The following is a 20857-nucleotide window of genomic DNA, read 5'->3' as shown; positions in this document are numbered from 1 at the left end:
ACCCAGGCTAGAGTGCAGTGGTGCCATCATGGCTCACTGCAACCTCGACCTCCTGGGCTCAAGTGATCCTCCCACCTTAGCCTCCTGAGTAGCTGGGACTACAGGAATGTGCCAGTATGCCTGGTTAATTTTTGTAATTTTTGTGGAGATAGGGTTTTGCTTTGTTGCCCAGGCTGGTCTTGAACTCATGGGCTTGAGCGATCCTCCCACCTCAACCTCCCCAAATTCTGGAATTATGGGTGTGAGTCACCACGCCAGCCAATTGTGCTTATTACTCTTTTTTTAAGAGTAATAAGATATTTCCTGTCCTCAGAGAGCTTACAGTTGAACTATCTCACATCTTGGTGATGGTCAAAAGCACATAGAAACTTTGGCTGCCTTGGGAAAGAATATTGGACTATACTTCTCTTTCCAGTGGCATTTACATGTGTAAATCATATATGGTTAATGCCAGTTTGAAATGCAGTGGGATACCTTGTGTATAAGTATGTGTTAAGATGGTAACATTTGACTACCTGGGGTGTTAATACTTATGTCATTAAAAAATAGTTTTTAGATAATTTAAAAATTATTACAAGAGAAGTTATTATAAGGTAAAGTAAGTGTGGTAGCTTTTGTTATTTTAAAATTGCTAGAATTCATTTCAGTCATCACAGTGATTGTTATTTTTATGGTGCTGATAAGAATTACCTGACCATGACAAACATGACAATAATATAATACTAGATTACCAAAGACAATTCTAATTTTATTAATTTTATATATATATATATTTTAATTATTTCCTTTTTTTTTTTTTTTTTTATTTTGAGATGGAGTCTTGCTCTGTCACCCAGGCTGCAGTGCAATGGCACGATCTCGGCTCACTGCAACCTCCACCTGCCAGGTTCAAGCAATTCTCCTGCCTCACCCTCCCAAGTAGCTGGGACTACAGGCGTGCGCCACCATGCCCGGCTAATTTTGTGTAGTTTTAGTAGAGACAGGGTTTCACCATGCTGGCCAGGCTGGTCTCAAACTCCTGACCTCATGATCTGCCTGCCTCGGCCTCCCAAAGTGCTGGGATTACAGGTGTCAGCCACCACACCCGGTCAGTTTTTTCCATTTTAATAAAGGGCGTTTGTTAAAGCTGACTTTATTTTTATGCCACTGAAGATTCTTTTTTTACATTATATGTACTTAGTTGAATGTAAACTACAGTACTGCTTCTTAAGTATTTATGTAATATGGGTATAAAGTTCCATAAAAGTTTTCAGAATTAGGAAGAAATTGTCACATAAATACAGGAAAGAATAGTCATTCCTTTTGTAGTATTCTAATTGTAATTTAACACATTGGAAATCTGTTGAGTAGCTTATATGGCTTATATGTGTCAGAAACTGGTATTTGCTTTTTATATAAAGGTTTTTCATTTAGACATTGTGGCAACCCTGTGAGATAAAATCTTTTAGACGTTCACACTTTATGACTTAACTGAGATCACAGCTCTAAAATGGCAGTACCACATTTTCTGACTGTGCAGATACTACTTTTCTCTTACACTCAAAGACAAGTATCCTGAAATAATTTCTGAATCTGCTCCAGTGTGGCTAATGTATTAGTAAATAGTATACTGTTGGGTGGGAAAAGATAATACAGAAATCAAATCTAAGATGAATATATAAAACATATTGAAAAATAGTGAAAGTAATTTAGCAATCATTAGAATGCTGTTAGGACAGATCCGATTTCATTTTACTGCCACTGAGTTTAAAGCATTGTCTCCATTTTGCTGGGAATGGAGTTCTGGTTTTGAATGTTTCAGACATAAAAGGAATTGATAAATTATTCTTTATAATTTTTTTACACAAGCCATAAGATAATAAAAATACTTTTGGATTCTAGCGAATTTACCCTATGATATATCCTAATTACCATGATTATAATTTAATTACATATCTTTTGTGAAAATTTAAAACTTTTTTTAAATTTCAGCATTTCAGAGAAAAGCTGCCTTCATATGGAATGCAAAAGGTAAAGTGTTTTTTTTCCACTATTTAATTTGATTTACAAATTAAATACACAATTTTTTTTTTTTTAAAGAGCTCTGTATCAAGAAAAAAATGTAAATTAATGAACTTTCTTCTACAGGATAGTATTGGAAGTTAATTTTATTCTTTTGAATTAAGGACAGAAAGAAATAAAAGGATATAAACAATTTTCCTGATGTTTTCTCCTGTTTTTGTTCATAATTGAAATCTTTGAAATTTAAAAAGTAAAATTTCCTCTTATAAGTTACTTTGGATAAATAGCTTACACTTAAGTCAAGACCAGACACTTCAGTTAAGATTAATGTACAAATTAATATATTAATTAAAATCAAGGTGCGAAATAATTTATGTACTACTAAAAATACAGTTCTTTAATTTATTACGCTATATCTTAAAATATGATTACCCTATATAGAATAATATGATCGCTCATCCTTCTCTGTTTTCTCAACCTTATTTTATTTTACTTTATTTTTTGCTTTTCATAGCACTTATTACCACCTGACATTTGTGTGTCTTCCCTTCCCAGGCCAGTGTAAGTTCTTGAGGATAGGATTTGTTTTGTTCACTCTGTGTCTCTTGACTCAGAACAGTGCCTGGCATTCTAAAGACATCCAATAAACAAATACCTATTGAATGGGTGAATCACATTTCACTTCTCGGTATTTACCAGCTATAATTTCAATGTTCAAACTTAAAACTTTTTTCTGATATATATACATCTATATATATGTATAATGTGTTAGAATAAGTGGGGAATTTTTTTTCTTTTTTTTTTTTTGAAAGGGAGTCTTGCTCTGTCACCAGGTTGGAGTGCAGTGGCATGATCTCGGCTTACTGCAACCTCTGACTCCTGGATTCTAGCGATTCTCCTACCTCAGCTTCCTGAGTAGCTGAGGTTACAGGTGCCCACCACCATGCCCAGCTAATTTTTGTAGTTTTAGTAGAGATGGGGTTTCACCATGTTGGCCAGGATGGTCTCGATCTCCTGACCTCGAGATCCACCTGCCACTGCCTCCCAAAGTGCTGGGATTATAGGCGTGAGCCACTATGCCTGGCCTAAGTGGGGAATTTTTAAAAGGTAGGTTTTCAAATTAAATTGTTTTGTACATGAAAATAACCCCTAACATCCCTTTGAGATAGTAAGATGACTTTGTTTATACAGTGAATATTATTAAAAATACTAATACATACAATTTTGTAGAAGAACATCTTCCCCAAGTGTGAGGTTTTCTAGATAGCTTTGGTTTAGATATTTAATGACTTTATTTTAATTATTTGAAAGGAAGTCATTTTAAACTACAGTATTTTCTTCCTTGTTCCTAAAATGGCATACAAAACTTGTTCTGCAGACAAAGCCATATTTATGAATTATGATATAAATTCGTAATGTCATCAGTAGTTGTTTAGGCCGGGAGTTTGCTTCTGTAGTCAGTAGCCCCACATGTCAACATTATTTTAATTCTTCTGCGTGGAACTTATAAGCTATCTCTTCTTGTTTATGTCAGTATGTTTTTCTTTAACAGTGCTTTGGCTTTGTTCTTTATAGTTTGGTGTACTTATCTCTTGCAGATTGGTAGATCCAGATATCCAAACTGCCAGTATTGGATATGACAAAATTTAGAAAACATTAATATATTTTTTAAAAATAATTATCTTCAGTTTGGTCGAATTTTGATTAATATCTTTTTTCAAACTTAGACAACATGTGATTTTCTTTATTTTCCCTTTTGAAATAGGAATTGGTAAATTTAATTGATAAACATCAAGTAACAGTAATAAGTGGTGAAACTGGTTGTGGCAAAACCACTCAAGTTACTCAGTTCATTTTGGATAACTACATTGAAAGAGGAAAAGGATCTGCTTGTAGGATCGTTTGTACTCAGCCAAGAAGAATTAGTGCCATTTCAGTAAGTAATCTCTTAACTTATTACAAATGTCTTTTTTAAAGTAATCTTGCTAGAACCTACTGATTCTGAAGGTGTGGAGTGATTCCTAATTAGGCTTAGGATTTGTGACTGTGAAAGCAAATATTTGCTTAACATGTTTAATAATAAAGGCCAAAAAATTGAGTAACCACTGTCTTAACAGATAATAGATATTTATGAATTCAAGATAAACTTTATATCCAGGCAAATTTCAGTGTGTATTCACAAGAATGAAATAGATAAAATGTTTCCGGAATTGATTACAAGCTTCAAATAATCTCCATCATTTGATTCCTTTACATTTTACTACTTGGATTATTTAATTTTTTTTTTTTACTTCTGTCATTTTTTCAGTATATGAATGGTGGTGAAAGTGGGAAACCTTTTAAGCTGTATTTCTATAATCAGTGTTTTATTTAATTATTTTTTGAGATAGGGTCTTACTTTGTCACTTAAGGTGGAATGCAGTGGTGATAACACGGCCTCAGTGCAGCCTCAACCTCTAGAGTTCAAGTGATCCTCCTGCCTCAGCCCCCCAAGTAGGTGGTACTATAGGCATGTGCCACCATACCTGGCTAATATTTGTATTTTTTGTAGAGATGGGGTTTTGCCGTGTTGCCCATGCTGGTCTTGAATACTGGGCTCAAATGATCTGCCCACTTAAGCCTACTATAAAGAAAGAGCAGTAGACTTCACTGCTTTTAAAAAAAAATTGTGTAAATTTATGGGATACAAGTGCAATTTTGTTACATGCATAGATTCTGTAGTGGTTAAGTGAGGGCTTCTAGGGTATCCATCACCCACATCATATACATTGTACCCATTAAGTAATTTCTCATCATCTGTCCCCCTCCTACCTTCTCTTCTGAGTCTCCATTGTTTGTCATTCCATACTTTATGTCAACATATACCTGGTTTTTAGCACCCACTTATGTGAGATATGATATTTGTCTTTCTGTGTCTATTTCGACATGATTTCACTCTCACAGCTGAATAGTATTATTCCATTCCTTATCCAGTCATCCATTGATGGGCACTTAGATTGATTCCATATCTTGACTATTGTGAATGGTACTGTGATAAACATGCAAGGCAGGTGTTTTTTTGTTTGTTTGGTTGGTTGGTTGGTTTTTTTTGATACATTGATTTCTTTTCCTTTGGGTACAAACCCAGTAGTGGGATTGCTGGATCAAATGATAGCGCTATTCTTAGTTCTATCCATATTGTTATCTATAGAGGCTGTACTAATTTACATTCCCACTAACAGTATGTAAGAGTTCTCTTTTATCCATGTCCTGGCCAAGATCTATTATTTTTTGACTCTTTCATAGTAGCCATTTTGACTGGAGTAAGATGATTTCTCATTGTGGTTTTAATTTGCATTTCTCTGATGATGATGTTGTGCATTTTTCATATACCTGTTGGCCATTTGTATATCTTCTTTTGAAAAATGTCTGTTCCTGTCTTTTGCCCTCCTTCTAATGGGATGATTTGTCTTTTGTTGTTGTTGTTTGAGTTTCTTGTGTATACTGGATATTTGTCCGCTGCTGAATGAATAGTTTGTACATATTTTCTTCCATTCTGGAGATTATCTGTTTACTCTGTTGATTATTTCTTTTGTTGTGTAGAAATTTCTCAGTTGATTCCCATTTGTCTATTTTTATTTTTGTCGTCTGTGCTTTTGAGGTCTTAGTCATAAATTCTTGGCCTAGACCAATGTCTGAAAGAGTTTTTCCCTAGGTTTTCTTCTAGTAGTTTTAGTTTCAGGTGGTCTTCACCCTTTTATGGGGATGATATTCCAGGAAATAGCATAAAATTACGGAATGGTGAAAAATAAACCACTTTTGTTATAACACAGTTTTGTAGCTAGACTTAAATATTTTCACTAATATATAGCCGTTATTGTATATGCAGATAGTAGGAATAAATGCTAAGTAGGTAATTTTTTTCTTCTTTTTTCACCATCTGTTGGAATTTGAGTAGACAGGTTAATGTGGTCTGTCAGTGTGTACTAGGTATACTTTGGAAAGTTTTACTTCCAAAATATTATTTCTTAGAAATTATGCCATTTTCTATTTCTGATCCCTTATTATCACTGTTCTGTCATGAAATAACTGTCAGTTACTTTTAGTTGTACAAATCAGTATTAGATTATAACATTTCATCTTTCCAAAGCTTATTTTTGGCAGTTGTAACTTTCAAAGCATGACCAAGAACTAGAAATTCAACACCAGTCCCTACCACAAACAAAAACACAAGGGAAGAGTATCAATATGTAATTACTTTCGAATTACACATAACTTCTGCAAGTTTAGATCTTGATTTGCAGCTCTTAGAAAAGACCAAAAATGTATAAATTAATGAGAGGATGCTATAGAAAGGCGCTTTGAAACTAGTGATGAGAGAACTTGGCCTTACAAGATTTTATAAGAGGAAATGAAAAATAAGCATGAACAGCTCTTGAGAGAGGCACACACTGTATTAGATACCTCAGATTTTAATATCTGTTTTTTTTTAACTCATTGAGAAATCTGAAGAGCAATTTTTCAACTGTCCGAGATTTTCATGGATATTCAGGATATTTGTTCTAAAGGAAATTATATTCTCTTTATATTTTATTTGAATTAAAGGTTGCGGAAAGAGTGGCTGCAGAAAGGGCAGAATCTTGTGGCAATGGTAATAGTACTGGATATCAAATTCGTCTCCAGAGGTAAGAAATGTTCACTTCTTATATGCAAGCAGATTTTATGAAACTTTGAAGCTGGAGATTCAAAAGAAAGGATATTTTCCCCATTTTTATGATGGTTATTACTATTACAATTACCATTTAAAATAATTGCAGCATAGATGGCTTGCTGCCACAAATTTATCTTTTAACCCAATCGGACTTCGATTGCCTTTTTAAAATGGTGCTTTTATATTTGGAATGATTAGAAAAATAAACATTTTTCCTGGACATAGATTAGTAGACCATTACTCTCTCTGAAAAGATTGTGTTCTATACCTTTCAGTACCACCTCCACACACTTCTGACTAACTTTTTAAATTGATTTTGGTATCTTAACCCCCTATCCAACTCCACTGTGCAGTACATATCTGGTCCTTTTCTGGAGCTTCGGACTCCATTTGCCTTTTTATGTTTTAATTTACTTAACGTTTTTTAGAGATAGGTTCTCATTCTGTCGCTCTGGCCAGAGATAGGTTCTCATTCTGTCGCTCTGGCCGAAGTGCAGTGGTGCAGTCAGCTCACTGCAGCCTAAGACTCCTGTGTTCAAGCAATCCTCCCACCTCAACCTCTCAAGTAGGTGGGGCTATCAGTGCACACCACTATGACTGGCTAATTTTTTTTACTTTTCAAGACTGAATCTCCCTATGTTGTCCGGGTTGATCTTGAACTCCTAGGCTCAAGCAACCCTCCCATCTCAGCCTCAAAGTGTTGGGATTACAGGCGTGAGCCACCATGCCTGACACGCTTGCCTTTTCAAATGAGTGAACTTTCCAATTATGAACCAAATATTTAGGCCCTGTAAGTAAGTCAGTTGTTATCTCAATGTCAATGGTCTTATCTTTTAAAAGAAATTAACATTGTATCAATGACAACAATGATAATGTATAATGAATTTGAATGAAGTATTTCCCATTACCCTATTGTGGTGGGTGTTCTTATAACTAAAAAAAAAAAATGAAGATTTTCATTAAAACTGAAAGCATTTCTAAAATTGAAGATATAAACCTTTGTGGTAGTTAGCTAATTACTAGGAAAGAAAACCAAGAATTATTAGTTCATGTCTTTCATTCACAGTCGGTTGCCAAGGAAACAGGGTTCTATCTTATACTGTACAACAGGAATCATCCTTCAGTGGCTCCAGTCAGACCCGTGAGTATGTTTCAATTAAGGAAATATAAGTATTATGAAAAGATGTAATTATTAAATTGGATTTTACTAGTCATTAAAGAAAAATGGTTTTAAAATTTTGTACTTCACACTTCTGCCTTAGGTGTTTGTCCAGCGTTAGTCATATCGTACTTGATGAAATCCATGAAAGAAACCTGCAGTCAGATGTTTTAATGACTGTTGTTAAAGATCTTCTCAATTTTCGATCTGACTTGAAAGTAATACTGATGAGTGCAACATTGAATGCAGAAAAGTTTTCAGAATATTTTGGTGAGTAAAATGTGTAGTTACTACATTAGAAAAGGTACTAGAAAACCACTTAATTAAAAAAAAATTAATATGGTACTAGGTAAAGAGTAGTCAAAATGAATGTTTAGCTATTAATTTTATTTTAATATTATTCTACCCTACAGTTTCATGGATTAGACAGTTGGGTCTATTTTTAAATGATGGCATCATCTCTGATAGTGAGGACAGGTAGCTTCTTGTTGCTACCGCCACACAATTAAGATGGCATCGTTGAAGTCAAACCACAGATTTGCGTTATTTTATAAACTTCTTTCTGTAATTTTTCTGTGGCTTTTATCTACTATCACAGGTTAGGGTGGCAGTTTTCTGCTAATACTGCTAGTGACCACTTAACGAAACACCTTCAGTGTTCCAGGTAGTATATTTACCACTTTGTCTTCCTTAGTCTTTATAATACTTTATGAGGTACGTACTATTATTCACATTTTTACAGATGAGAAAGCAGACTCAGAGCAGTTAAGTAGCTTTCCCAAGCTGAACGTAGATTGGACCAGCTGCAAAGCACATTCTTTTAAAATCAGTCCTAACTGTCTTTCCTGCTTATACTTGTGAAGGAAAGAAGGGGAAAGGGAGGGAATTACAATGTAATATAGTTATGTTTAATAAATGTTCTTGTCATCAGCATTATAAAAGTCCTTTAAAATACATCCCAGTTAAACTGAAAACCGTGTAAGGTTAGTTGGGGTAGGTGTTATTGTTGTTTTTTTAAAATGAGGCTTCTAGAACTAACATTGAGTACCTTGCTCAAATGTATGCACGTCATATGTAGAGCAGTGATACCTGCTCAGATATTTTGACCTCCCATGTGATGTTTGATTTTTCAGTGTGTACTGCTTGTTTTCCTTGTTATGAAATGTAAAGAGCATTTAAATAACAATGCTGAAGTGATTTTTTTATTAGTAATTTTGAAATTGTAGCAATTTATTTGTTTAGGTCTTGTTTTGATTACTTTTCTCCACTAATTCTGGGTGCTACAAGTAGTAATGCTTATCTGGAATTCAGTAAAACTTCGATATTCTGGATATTCTGTTATGATACCATCTGGGTTAATGATGAAGAGAAAATAGACTTCTAACTAATGGATTTTGAGTTCAACTTAAAACTCTATTCTTTGGTATTCTGTGTTATTTTGTAGAACTGAGATGTGTGTACAGTTTGGTAGCAGTAAAGTGGTATTGAGTGAAGACTAGACTGCTGCTTTTTATTAAAGTAGATATGGAAAAATAGGGTAGAACTGTAAAAGCTACAGGACCATTTTCTGGAATTAATAGTAAGTAATAGAGTCATTGTCCTATTTACAGTATATTAATTTTTTTAACATTTGAGTACAAATTTATGCTTATATTTTGTCTGCCGTGATAGGTAACTGTCCAATGATACATATACCTGGTTTTACCTTTCCGGTTGTGGAATATCTTTTGGAAGATATAATTGAAAAAATAAGGTAAGTAAACATTAGAAAATAAAAAACATTAAAAAGTACTAATATATCACTTTTCTTATGTCAAACTTTAGTCTCAGAAACCCACCATTGACTACCGCCTTGTAAAAAATTTGCTGGGAATTAGCTATACTTGGCTGCACATTAAAATTACCTGGAGCTTTTTAAACTCCAGATGCCTAATTTATACTCCTACCTAAATTACATTACAATGTCTGAGGTAGTAGCCAGGCATCAGTGGGTTTTTTTTTTTTTTTTTTTTTTTTTTTGAGACAGAGTCTCTCTCTGTCACCCAGCCTATAGTGCAGTGTAGCCATCTCCACTCACGGCGACCTCCGCCTTCCAGGTTGAAGTGATTCTCGCACCTCAGCCTCCCAAGTAACTGGGATTACAGGCACACACCACTGTGCACAGCTAATTTTTGTATTTTTAGTAGAAACACAGTTTCACCTTGTTGGCCAGGCTGGTCTCAAACTCCTGACCTCACGTGATCTGCCCGCTTCAGCATCCCAAAGTAGTGGGATTACAGGCATGAGCTACCACGCCTGGCTGGCATCAGTGTTTTTTGAAGATCCCGGGCAGCAAAGTTTGGGAACCTTTGTCTTAAGTGTTTGAGCCGTTTTGATGGTTCTGTTACCTGATTTTTACTTTCCTTTGTTGGCTTCCATTGCCTAACATTTAAATATAATTTCCCCCAGGCTTCTCAATCATTTATGTTTTCACTGTGCAAACCTGTTTATATCCCTGACTGTAGTTGTATATTTTCACAGCTTTCAGTAGTATAGCTTCAGAACTGAAGCTTCTCCTGATCTTTGAACTGGCTTTCTACTCAGTAGTAGTCTAGCACCACAGATGCCTTGAACCTAACATTTCTCAAGCCTAAATTGTTATCTTATATTCTCCCACCAAAAAAATAAAACAATGTTTTATATTTTATACTTTACTATATAATGGTTAATGATTATCCTCCACTCAGTTTTCTAACCTATAAATCAAAAGCTAGTGTGTATCAGGCAGTTATATACCAGGGTATGGCAACTGTTTTACACGCTGAGTAACCAAGTTAATCCAAGTCATTTTGTATTTGCCTTCAAACAGACACAAACCGTGGGAACTTTCTTCTTGAACATGCCTTTTCATTTTTATTTGTTTGCCAAGGTCCTTATTGTCTCTCCTGTGCTATATAATAGTTACTCTTTTGGTACTATATTCTTCACTCTTAGGATTGCTGCCATGTATTTTCCTAAAAACAATTTGTTCATGTGAGCTTTCTTCTCCTGGGCAAGCTCCTTGCATATGTGATATCTCTTTAAGAAACTGTTAAGAGCCTTTTTTGGTTTGCCATGGCTATAATAGAACACATCAGCTGGTATGCCTAAGTTACTGATTCCCTCAGCATTCTGACCACTGGCCTTTTGCTGCTAGCAGACTTCTCCAGGAGCTTGTGTAGAATTGTATTTGTATTATTTGATGGGAAAAAGACTGAGAAGCACAGCCCCATAGGATCAGGTTCAAATTCCTTAGCTGGTCATTCCAAGGCCCTTTACAGTGTGTCCCCATCCTCTTTTCTAGCCTCATTTCCCAGTCACGTGTCCTATGGCCTGCTTGTGCTAAGTATACCATTCCATAATGGTATATTTAGCATGCCACGCCCTCTCATTCATGAATTTGTGCTGTTATGTTTTCCTTCCTCTTAGACCTTTATATGCCATCTTCTCCATCCTTTCATTTGTAAGCTATTGATTATATAAGAAAAATCCCAGCTTCATTGCTTGTTAAGCCTTCCGTAATACCTCTCACAGACTTGAATTCTTCTTTTTTTTTTTTTTTTTTGGAGACAGAGTTTCACTCCATCGCCAGGCTGGAGTGCAGTGGTGTGATCTCCACTCACTGCAACCTCCACCTCCCAGGTTCAAGCAATTCTTCTGCCTCAGCCTCCTGAGTACCTGGGACTATAGGTGCACGCCACCATGCCCAGCTGATTTTTGCATTTTTAGTAGAGATGGGGTTTCACCATGTTTGCCAGGATGGTCTCAATCTCTTGACCTTGTGATCTGCCCCCCTCGGCCTCCCAAACTGCTGGGATTACAGATGTGAGCCACCACACCCGGGCGGCCTTTAATTCTTTCTCATCTGTATTCCTGCAACATTTGTATCATATCTCTTATAACACTTATGTTATTTGTTGTATAGTGTATCTCTTTGTATTTGCCTCTTGCACTAGATTTCAGACTTTTTGGGGTTCAGGATTTGTCTTGTTTATTTTAGTAACTAGTACATAGCACAGTGCCTAACCTATGGTAAATCTGAATGAAAAAAAGGACAGCCAGGCATGGTGGCTCATGTCTGTAATCCCAATGCTTTGGTAGGCAGAGGTGGGGCAGATCGCTTGAGCCCAGCAGTTCAAGACCAGTCTGGGCAACGTGGTGAAACCCCGTCTCTACAAAAAATACAAAAGTAAGCTGCATGAGGTGCCATGCGCTTATAGACCCAGCTACTCAGGACGCTGAGGTGGGAGGATTTCTTGAGCCTGGGAGGCGGAGATTGCAGTGAATAGAGATCACACCACTGCACTGCAGCCCAGGTGACAAAGGGAGACCGTGTTTCAAAAAGGGATTGGGGACTAGATGTAGAAACACTTGGGATGAGATTTTTCAAGACTCTAAAGTTATCTTAAGAAAACCAGGAAGTGAGAGTGGAAGGTGAGAGCAAAGTTCCTAGAACCATTTTTATATGAAGAAAAATCTGCTGAGTTTTGACCATTTATTTCACAAGTATTTACTCAATGCTTTGCACTGTGCTAGGGTCTGAACATTAAGCAAGGGGAGACTTGGTATATTCTCTCAGAATTTATTTGTAGACAGGGAGACACATAAGCTGTTATATATGAAGTCTGAGGGAAGTGAAGAGTATATTAGAAATTAGATTTGATATGTTAGGTAGAGACTGGTCAAGTTAGGAAAGCAGTTGAAGTCAAAGTAGGAAAGAGGGAAATGTATATGTCAGAGAAGATAGAACATACTAAAAGCCTCAGAGAGACAGCATGTAATGGTCTTCCATGTCCTGATTTTATCATCAGCGGCCATAAATTTTCTGTATCCTCCCTCTTCGTTTCCACTTTTTACCATGTGTCCCACATCCTATCATGGCACATTTAGCAATTGCTTGCCAGGAAAATAATAGGCAACTGCTTGGCAACAATGAAAACAAAGTTTTGAGGATCAATAATCTGAAGGCACCTGATGGAAACTTGCTTTCTGAAGCTCCCTGGATGTTAGGGAATGCATATGGAATTGTAGCCAAGCAGTCTCTTGAAACGAAAAGATGGTATCTGTGCTTTTGTCATCTGCTGATCAACTCTAAGAGGAGAGTTGAATGAGGGTGTTCCTTGATTAGAGATTTTCATCAGAAGCTCCTGGCTGTCCCCTTCCCAGAAGAGCTGCACAGCAGGGAGGTAGCAAAGAAAATACAATGACCAGAACAAGAGCAGGGCAAGATGATATGGAGGGTTGTGATTGGAGGTGGGAGGATTGAAGGTTACCTCTGTTTTGCAATTTCTGGAAAGGGAGCCGACTGTGGGTCCATCCTGCTGACTAGAACCAATCTGTCTCAGTTTGCCCTACCTCAAGTTGGTGCCTCTGTATGTATCTAAGACTTAGGGGAATTCTGGGTCACAGGTACTGAATAGGGAAGGGGATTAACATTTTCTGGGTATCTGCTATACATGAGGCTTTATCACTTTTTTTTTTAACTTTATCACATTTTTAAAAATCTCATGCCAGTACTGTTATAAACATATTAATCTCTCAAATAATATAACTAAAGACCAGATATTTAATGCCTTATATAAGGTCACGCAGCTAGTCAGTAGCTGAGCAAGGACATCAATTCTGACTTGGGAGTCCATGCTCCAACCCCTCCCCCATTCCATCTAGAGGCTGTCCTCTAGTTGAACTCAGAGACGCCTTGGGGTTAAAGTGTGGGTTCATTTTTATCTTTTCCCACCCCATGCCTCGCAGGACTGACAGTGATAGGTAGAATTATTGTCCAGATGTGCCCTCTGTGGTTTTAGCAGTCACTATAGGATGGTAGTGGAATCATAGTACAGCACTCGATTGACATATGAGAGACTTGAATGCTGATTCTGGATCTGCCATTAGCTACAACTGTGTGACTGAGCAGAATTAAATAGTTCTCTAGCATGGGTCTCTAGATCTGGATATACTATCTGAATCTCCTGCGGGCACTAATTAAAATCCTTAGATTAATAGACCCAAGGCATACCTACCAAATCCAAATCATCAGGGATGGGATTTAGGAGTCTGTATTTTACAAACTCTCTGAGGGATTCAGTTCTTATGTGCAGTCAGGTTTGGACTTACATTAATGTTAACTATTGTTCTAAAGCAAACTTAAAATTTAAGGTAAAAGTTACTCTAGTGTTTTTTAAGAATTTTAAGTACTAAAAATGGTCTATAGGTTTCTATACTTCAATAGAGAAGAATGATTTTTATCTAAAATATCAGGTTTTATAAGTTAGTGAACACAAACTGATATTTTAGCTAGCATTCACTCGAAAGCATAATGAAAATATTCTGTAGAATTCTTTTTGAAAATCCTAAATATAAAATATCACAGATTTTAGCTAAAACTAGAGTTTCAAAAAAGTGAAGATACTCAAGAATGTTTTTATTTTAGGTATGTTCCAGAACAAAAAGAACACAGATCCCAGTTTAAGAGGGGTTTCATGCAAGGGCATGTAAACAGACAAGAAAAAGAAGAAAAAGAAGCAATATATAAAGAACGTTGGCCAGATTATGTAAGGGAACTGCGAAGAAGGTGAGTTTATTTTGTTTGAAGGTGAGAAATCAGTGGCTCAATAACTAAAACAGAAAGCCAGGGACTGGGAGCATCTTCTTGAATCTGTACATACTTAAAGGAGAGGACTGTGAATCTCTTACTCCAGCTAAATATTGTGCTGATTTGACTTTTAAGCATTATTAGCCCAGTAATTCTCTGCGATGTGTAGATTATGTTCCTCCATTTGCAGATTGAGTTAATTTTAAACTTTTATAGCAAGTTACTAGAAAACTTGATTAAGTATTTTGTAACTTTGTGTTTAACTTTGATAGGTATTCTGCAAGTACTGTAGATGTTATAGAAATGATGGATGATGATAAAGTTGATCTCAATTTGATTGTTGCCCTTATCCGATACATTGTTTTGGAAGAAGAGGTTAGTTTTGTTTATTTTTCTTTCTTCAGTTAACATAATTTTAATTTTATTAATGTATCAAGGCCATGAAAAATACAATTTTCTTAAATGTTTATAAAATAGCTTGGAAAAATTACTTTTGATACTAGAAATCATCTCATAGTAGCAGAAGATTTAGGCATTTGACCTGTTTGAAGAAAAAACTAAACAAATATCTGGATTATAAATCTCATTTTTTAATAGTGAGCTTAGCCGGGTGCAGTGGCTCACGCCTGTAATCCCAGCACTCTGGGAGGCCAAAGCAGGTGGATCACTAGAGGCCAGGAGTTTGAGGCCAGCCTGGCCAACATGGCAAAACCCTGTCTCTACTAAAAATACAAAAATTAGCTGAGCGTGATGGCGCAGGCCTGTAATCCCAGCTACTTGGGAGGCTGAGCATGAGAATCGCTTGAACCCAGGAGGCAGATGTTGCAGTGATCCGAGATCATGCCGTTGTACTCCAGCCTGGGTGACAGAGCAAGACTCTGGCTCAAAACCAATAATTAAAAAAAAAAAAACAAAGTGGGCTTATATACTTTTAATTATTAATGAAAATTATCCTGAGCTAGTGTAATTTTAATGGAGACTTAAGTGTGCACACAATTTTACTGTTACTGCATTTTGTTGATACGATCCTTTGTAATGGTTATTTCCCCTTCATATAGGATGGTGCGATACTGGTCTTTCTACCAGGCTGGGACAATATCAGCACTTTACATGATCTCTTGATGTCACAAGTAATGTTTAAATCAGGTATTATGTAAATATATTTTACTATAATTCAAAGAGTGGTATTTGAATTATATGTGGGATGTGTATATTTTTCTTTTATTTGAAGAAGTGTTGCTTCTACTAGGTCACAGATGAAGGGAAAGCTTTTTATTTAGTATTTTGAAGAGAATATTTTCTTTCTTTTTCGCAATTTGCCTAATAAAATTGGCTCTTAAAGCATAGGTATGTGGGGTTTTTCATTTTTTCACTCACTGCTGCAAAAAAGAAATCCCTTAGCCCAGTATTTCTGAATTCTGACTATGCAACAGAGTCACCCATGGAGCTTCTTTAAGGTTCAGATACGTAGACCCCATCATCACCCCAAATCTAAGAATGTGATCTGAACATCTGAAGTTTTAAAAATTCCTCAAGTGATTTTGATCCTGTATGAGCAGCATATTTTGAAACATATAAACGTCAGAGGAATGAATGAGAACATTTTTTTCTATAAAATTTAGAGTATTTTCAGCAATCATTAACTTCAAATATAAAAACAACAAAACAAATTCTATTTAATTTTTACGGTTCTGAATATAATTTTTTTATTTTGAGATGAAGTCTCACTCTGTTGGCAGTCTGGAGTGTGTTGGTGCCATCTCGGCTCACTGCAACCTCTGCCTCCTGGGTTCAAGCAGTTCTCCTGCCTCAGCCTCTGGGGTAGCTGGGATTACAGGCATGTGCCACCATGCCAGCCGACTTTTTGCATTTTTAGTAGAGATGGGGTTTCACTATGTTGGCCAGGCTGGTCTCGAACTCCAGACCTGAAGTGATCCTCCCACCTCAGCCTTCCAGAGTGCTGGGATTACAGGCTTGAGCCACCACGCGTGGCCTCCAAATATAATTTCTAACCTCACTCTGTTGAAGTGCTTTTGACAAAATTTATTTATTTATTTATTTTTGAGGCAGTCTAACTCTGTTGCCCAGGCTGGAGCGCAGTGGTGCGATCTCGACTCACTGCAATCTCTGCCTTCCAGGTTCATGAGATTCTCCTGCCTCAGCCTCCTGAGTAGCTGGGACTACAGGCATCCACCACCACGCCCGGCTAATTTTTTTGTATTTTTAGTAGAGACGGGGTTTCACCGTGTTAGCCAGGATGGTCTCGAACTCCTGACCTCGTGATCCGCTTGCCTCAGCCTCCCAAAGTGCTGGGATTACAGGCATGAGCCACCGCGCCCAGCCAGACAAAATTTACAGGCACCAGAAAATATTTTGATCTAATTGTATTGACTAAAATAATAAATGCGTATTTTTATTATTTGTTAAATCCCGTTGTCATGCTCTGAAAGCATTCTCTGTAATTAAAATTATTTACTATCTAGCTGGTGAAGTATTTTGATCTAATTGACTTCTCTATAAAGAAACACTGTTTTCTGTTTTCTTTTTGTGTGACAACTTTTCTCTGTAGAAAAGTTTGTCATGATTAGACAGCTGAATTTTTTTTTTTCAAACAACTAAAATTTTTTATTGGCTAAATCTTCTAACTCTGTCCTTTCCTTCCCCCATTATAAACATTATTGCATAGTGTACTTATAATTTTTAAAAATATATGCATATATTTACCAATAAAGATAAGATATATACCAAAATATTATCATTTAGTGTATGTGGTGGGGAGTGGGAAAAGGGTGTGATATTACAGATTATTATAATTGACTTCATTAACTTTCTAGTTTGAATTAATTATTCTAAAGGAAAGAGTTACTGATGTATATACTTCCACTACCAGCTCAATTCCTTTTAAAGGAAATCTTTCCAGAACTTGAGTGTTTTTTCTCAAATTATGTTGAAAAAAGCTTAGCCTTGATAATCAGTTGTATAGTCAGTCACTGTCATGGGGAAAAAATTGGCCTAACTCTGTGCCGAGAAGTTAAGTTTTGAAACTCAGTTTATTAAATGCTTATCAATTTCTTGTTTCTTTCTTTTCATAAGAGTGTAGATTTTGTTCTCATTAACTCTGTTAGTTGTATGGTATCAGCAATATAAATTTTTTTTCCCCGATTATGTAGTCTTCAACAAAATTGTTTTTACTTTTATTATGCCTGGCTTTGAACTTTTTGTAAAGAAACATTTTAAACATACAAAAAACTAGAGAATCTTTTTTTTTTTTTTTTGAGCTGGAGTCTCTGTCTCTGTCAGACTGGAGTGCAGTGGTGCGATCTCAGCTCACTGCAATCTCTGCCTCCCAGGTTCAAGCAGTTCCCTGTTTCAGCCTTCTGAGTAGCTGGGATTATAGGTGCCCACCACCATGCCTGGGTAATTTTTGTATTTTTAGTAGAGACAGGGTTTCACCATCTTAGCTAGGCTGGTCTTGAACTCCTGACCTTGTGATCCATCTGCCTTGGCCTCTGAAAGTGCTGGGATTACATGTGTGAGCTACTGCACCCAGCCAAAACTAGAGAATTTTAATGAATACCATATATATATCCACGACTTCAGTGCCAACAATTATTTTTTCAGTCCTAGTTTTTTCCTAAAGTCAATTGCAGCTGTCACATTTTATTTCTAAATGTATAAGCAAGAATCTCTAAAGGCAATTTTCTATATAACCATCATGTCTTTATCATACCTAATCCTTAATACCATCTAATAATCCAGTCTGTAATCAGATTTTCCCATTTTTTTGAAGTGTCTTTCACAGCTAGTCTGTTCAAACTATAGAAAATGTCAAACTAAATACATCTTTTGATCTGGCTGTAGAACATTGCTCCCCTCCACTCCCTGCTTTTTTCCTCATGGTAATAAAGTCATGGAAAAGACCAGGCCAGTTGTTCTCTAATAAGTCCAACTGTCTGAATTTTTCTGACTCTTTATGCTATCATTTCATTTGATTCTCTCTTACCTGTATTTCCTGTAACTTGGAAGTTATATCTGAAGGCTTGATTCAATTCAAGTATTTTTGGCTCGAACATTATAGTTGAAATACTTCATACTGTCACGGAGACAAGTAATTCAGAGCATTCTTTTTAGCGACGTCAGTTGCTCGACAGCTGTTTACTACTTTTTATTTTTTAGGATTCGTAAAATCTTTTCACAGAATCCATGGGGATCATCATATCTCCTTTAGATAACAACAGTTCTTTTCCGGGGAAATATAGCTGACTTAAATCATTTGGGCATTTAAGTCAGATTGTATTTTTGTAAGCATACTTAAATGTGAAATTAACCCTTGTTTTCTTAATACTCTCCCTTTCACCCATCACTGTATTATATCAGGCTTTCTGTGTTCGCTAATAATCGTGAATGGGCTTGAGCTATTTTATTTGGAAACTTAAAAAGTAGGAATTTCTTATATTTTTAACAAAATGTGTTTATTTTTTATTTTTTTCTTTTTTTAAAAATATGGAACGCTTCAGAAATTTGCGTGTCATCCTTGCGCAGGGGCCATACTAATCTCTGTATTGTTCCAATTTTAGTATATGTGCTGCCGAAGCGAGCACCAAAATAGGTTTAAAATGTGGGTCACTCTTGGAATGTATTATTTTTAACAAGGACTATTTCATTATTTTCTAAGTAGGACATGGGTATTTAATAAGTAATTTGCTCTAAAATTTTAGATATTATTGTTATGATTAGAATAGTGAGGATTGCCAGGCGCCGGGCTCATGCCTGTAATCTGTAATCCCAGTACTTTGGAAGGCTGAGGCGGGTGGATTGCCTGAGCTCAGGAGTTCAAGACCAGCCTAGGCAACATGGCAAATCCCCATCTCTACAAAAAATACAAAAATTAGCTGGACGTGGTGGTGCATGCCTGTGGTCTCAGCTACTTGGGAGGCTGAGGTGGGAGGATCACTCGAGCCCAGGAGGCAGAGGTTGCAGTGAGCAGAGATCATACCACTGCACTCTCCTGGGCAACAGAATGAGACCCTGTCTCAACAACAAAAAAATAGGAGCACTCAAAGTGTACAAACATATTCATGTTAAACAGAATTTTCGGCTATTCAACTTTTATTGGTGTAATTTGAAAAAGTTACTCCCAACTTTTGAGCATTCTTTAAGAATTTGGGGAAAATACTTATCGATATGAAATAACAGAACAAAGTGTTAGCTTGAACTTGGAGCACTCAGAAAACAAGACTATAAAGAAATTAAGTTGGTCTGTTTGTATGTAGAAATATAAATTAAGAATTGTGTGGTTCTCTTAAACACATGGGCAATTTGTCAATAACTTAGATGGTTTAGCTCTTTTCATTAAACAATGTTCAATGTCTTATCAAAAAAAAGAATTATGTGGCTCAGCATCTGAATTCATTGTCTCATGTGTTTGATGGAGCTTTTCTGCAGCTCTTTATCTTAAAATTTAATTCTCTTTAATTTTCAGATAAATTTTTAATTATACCTTTACATTCATTGATGCCTACAGTTAACCAGACACAGGTATGTTAAATGGATACATTTGTTAAATGTATTTCAAACTGAGGCAAGCTTTAAGGACTGCTTGTTACATGTTTTCCTTTATTTTTTTTAAGGAGCATTTTCAAATAGTAATTCATGTAAAAAACACTTATTTGAGAACCTTTGCAAATGAGTCTTCAGGGAATGATTGCTCAGAAACTTGAATATTAGAGGATAACCCACAAATTAGATTAGTTGTGTCTACATTAGGGAAAAGTTTAAAGAATTGGTTTCACCAGTAACTTGGTTGGGTTTCCTGAATAAGAGAAAGAGGTATGTCAGTACTACCAACAGTAACCAAACGTGGAAATTAGTGATCTATGACGTACTACAGTTTGATGATGATTTGAGATTTAATTTCACAAAATTAGTATATTCACAGGTATAAAATTTCTTGTTTTAATAATGTATTATGAATGTTTTGACTCCATCAGATACAGGCACTTTCCTAATTAGAGTGAACACTGCATTCTCAGAGGCAGGATAATGTTATGATCTATAGTATTCGCAGGCTCTTGCAAAATGAAATTGATTAGAAAACCTGCTCCTTTCCCCGTTTCTAGTTTCTCCTTTTCTCTTTTTGTAAGAAAATATCACCATATTTTTCTCTGAGACCCTTTTAATATTTTTGTTGCTGTACCTCAGTCCCGAATTAGAGTACATACCTGAGAGAAGAGAAGGGGCAAGAAAGAAAACTCTTGATGTCAAAGACTGAAAGAGTTACCCAGCGTGAAAGTATTCATCTTCCACATCATAACCTAGTAAATTATGTATTCCTTTGCTGGAGAGTATGTGTGTAGCCTGGGAAGCATTTTCTCTATTGATTACCAGTTTTATAAAT

At 36.1% G+C, this 20857-nt stretch overlaps 1 protein-coding gene and 1 non-coding gene across 5 annotated transcripts in view; one reads left to right on the top strand and one right to left on the bottom strand.

Annotated features, from left to right (window-relative positions):
* The window catches only part of DHX36 (DEAH-box helicase 36), a 50891-nt gene that overhangs the window by 11035 nt on the left and 18999 nt on the right, over positions 1 to 20857 (top strand). For all 4 annotated transcript variants that reach the window (XR_012430807.1, XM_005546156.5, XM_005546154.4 and 1 more), the window contains 10 exons: positions 1972 to 2010; positions 3767 to 3937; positions 6586 to 6665; positions 7758 to 7832; positions 7954 to 8120; positions 9522 to 9603; positions 14299 to 14439; positions 14733 to 14835; positions 15519 to 15606; positions 19943 to 19998. Coding sequence is in view for 3 of the 4 variants with exons in the window: in XM_005546156.5 (XP_005546213.2) it covers positions 1972 to 2010; positions 3767 to 3937; positions 6586 to 6665; positions 7758 to 7832; positions 7954 to 8120; positions 9522 to 9603; positions 14299 to 14439; positions 14733 to 14835; positions 15519 to 15606; positions 19943 to 19998 (1002 nt within the window). In the remaining variant the exon portion in view is untranslated. The remainder of the gene's footprint in view (positions 1 to 1971; positions 2011 to 3766; positions 3938 to 6585; positions 6666 to 7757; positions 7833 to 7953; positions 8121 to 9521; positions 9604 to 14298; positions 14440 to 14732; positions 14836 to 15518; positions 15607 to 19942; positions 19999 to 20857) is intronic.
* Positions 18958 to 19061, bottom strand: LOC123571957 (U6 spliceosomal RNA). Its single transcript, XR_006696315.2, has one exon. It is a non-coding gene; the product is annotated as a U6 spliceosomal RNA (small nuclear RNA).

Source organism: Macaca fascicularis, chromosome 2 (assembly GCF_037993035.2).
Source record: "Macaca fascicularis isolate 582-1 chromosome 2, T2T-MFA8v1.1".
NCBI classification, from domain to species: domain Eukaryota; kingdom Metazoa; phylum Chordata; class Mammalia; order Primates; family Cercopithecidae; genus Macaca; species Macaca fascicularis.
Note: the sequence above shows the minus strand (reverse complement) of the source record. Positions and strands in the feature narration are given on the sequence as shown.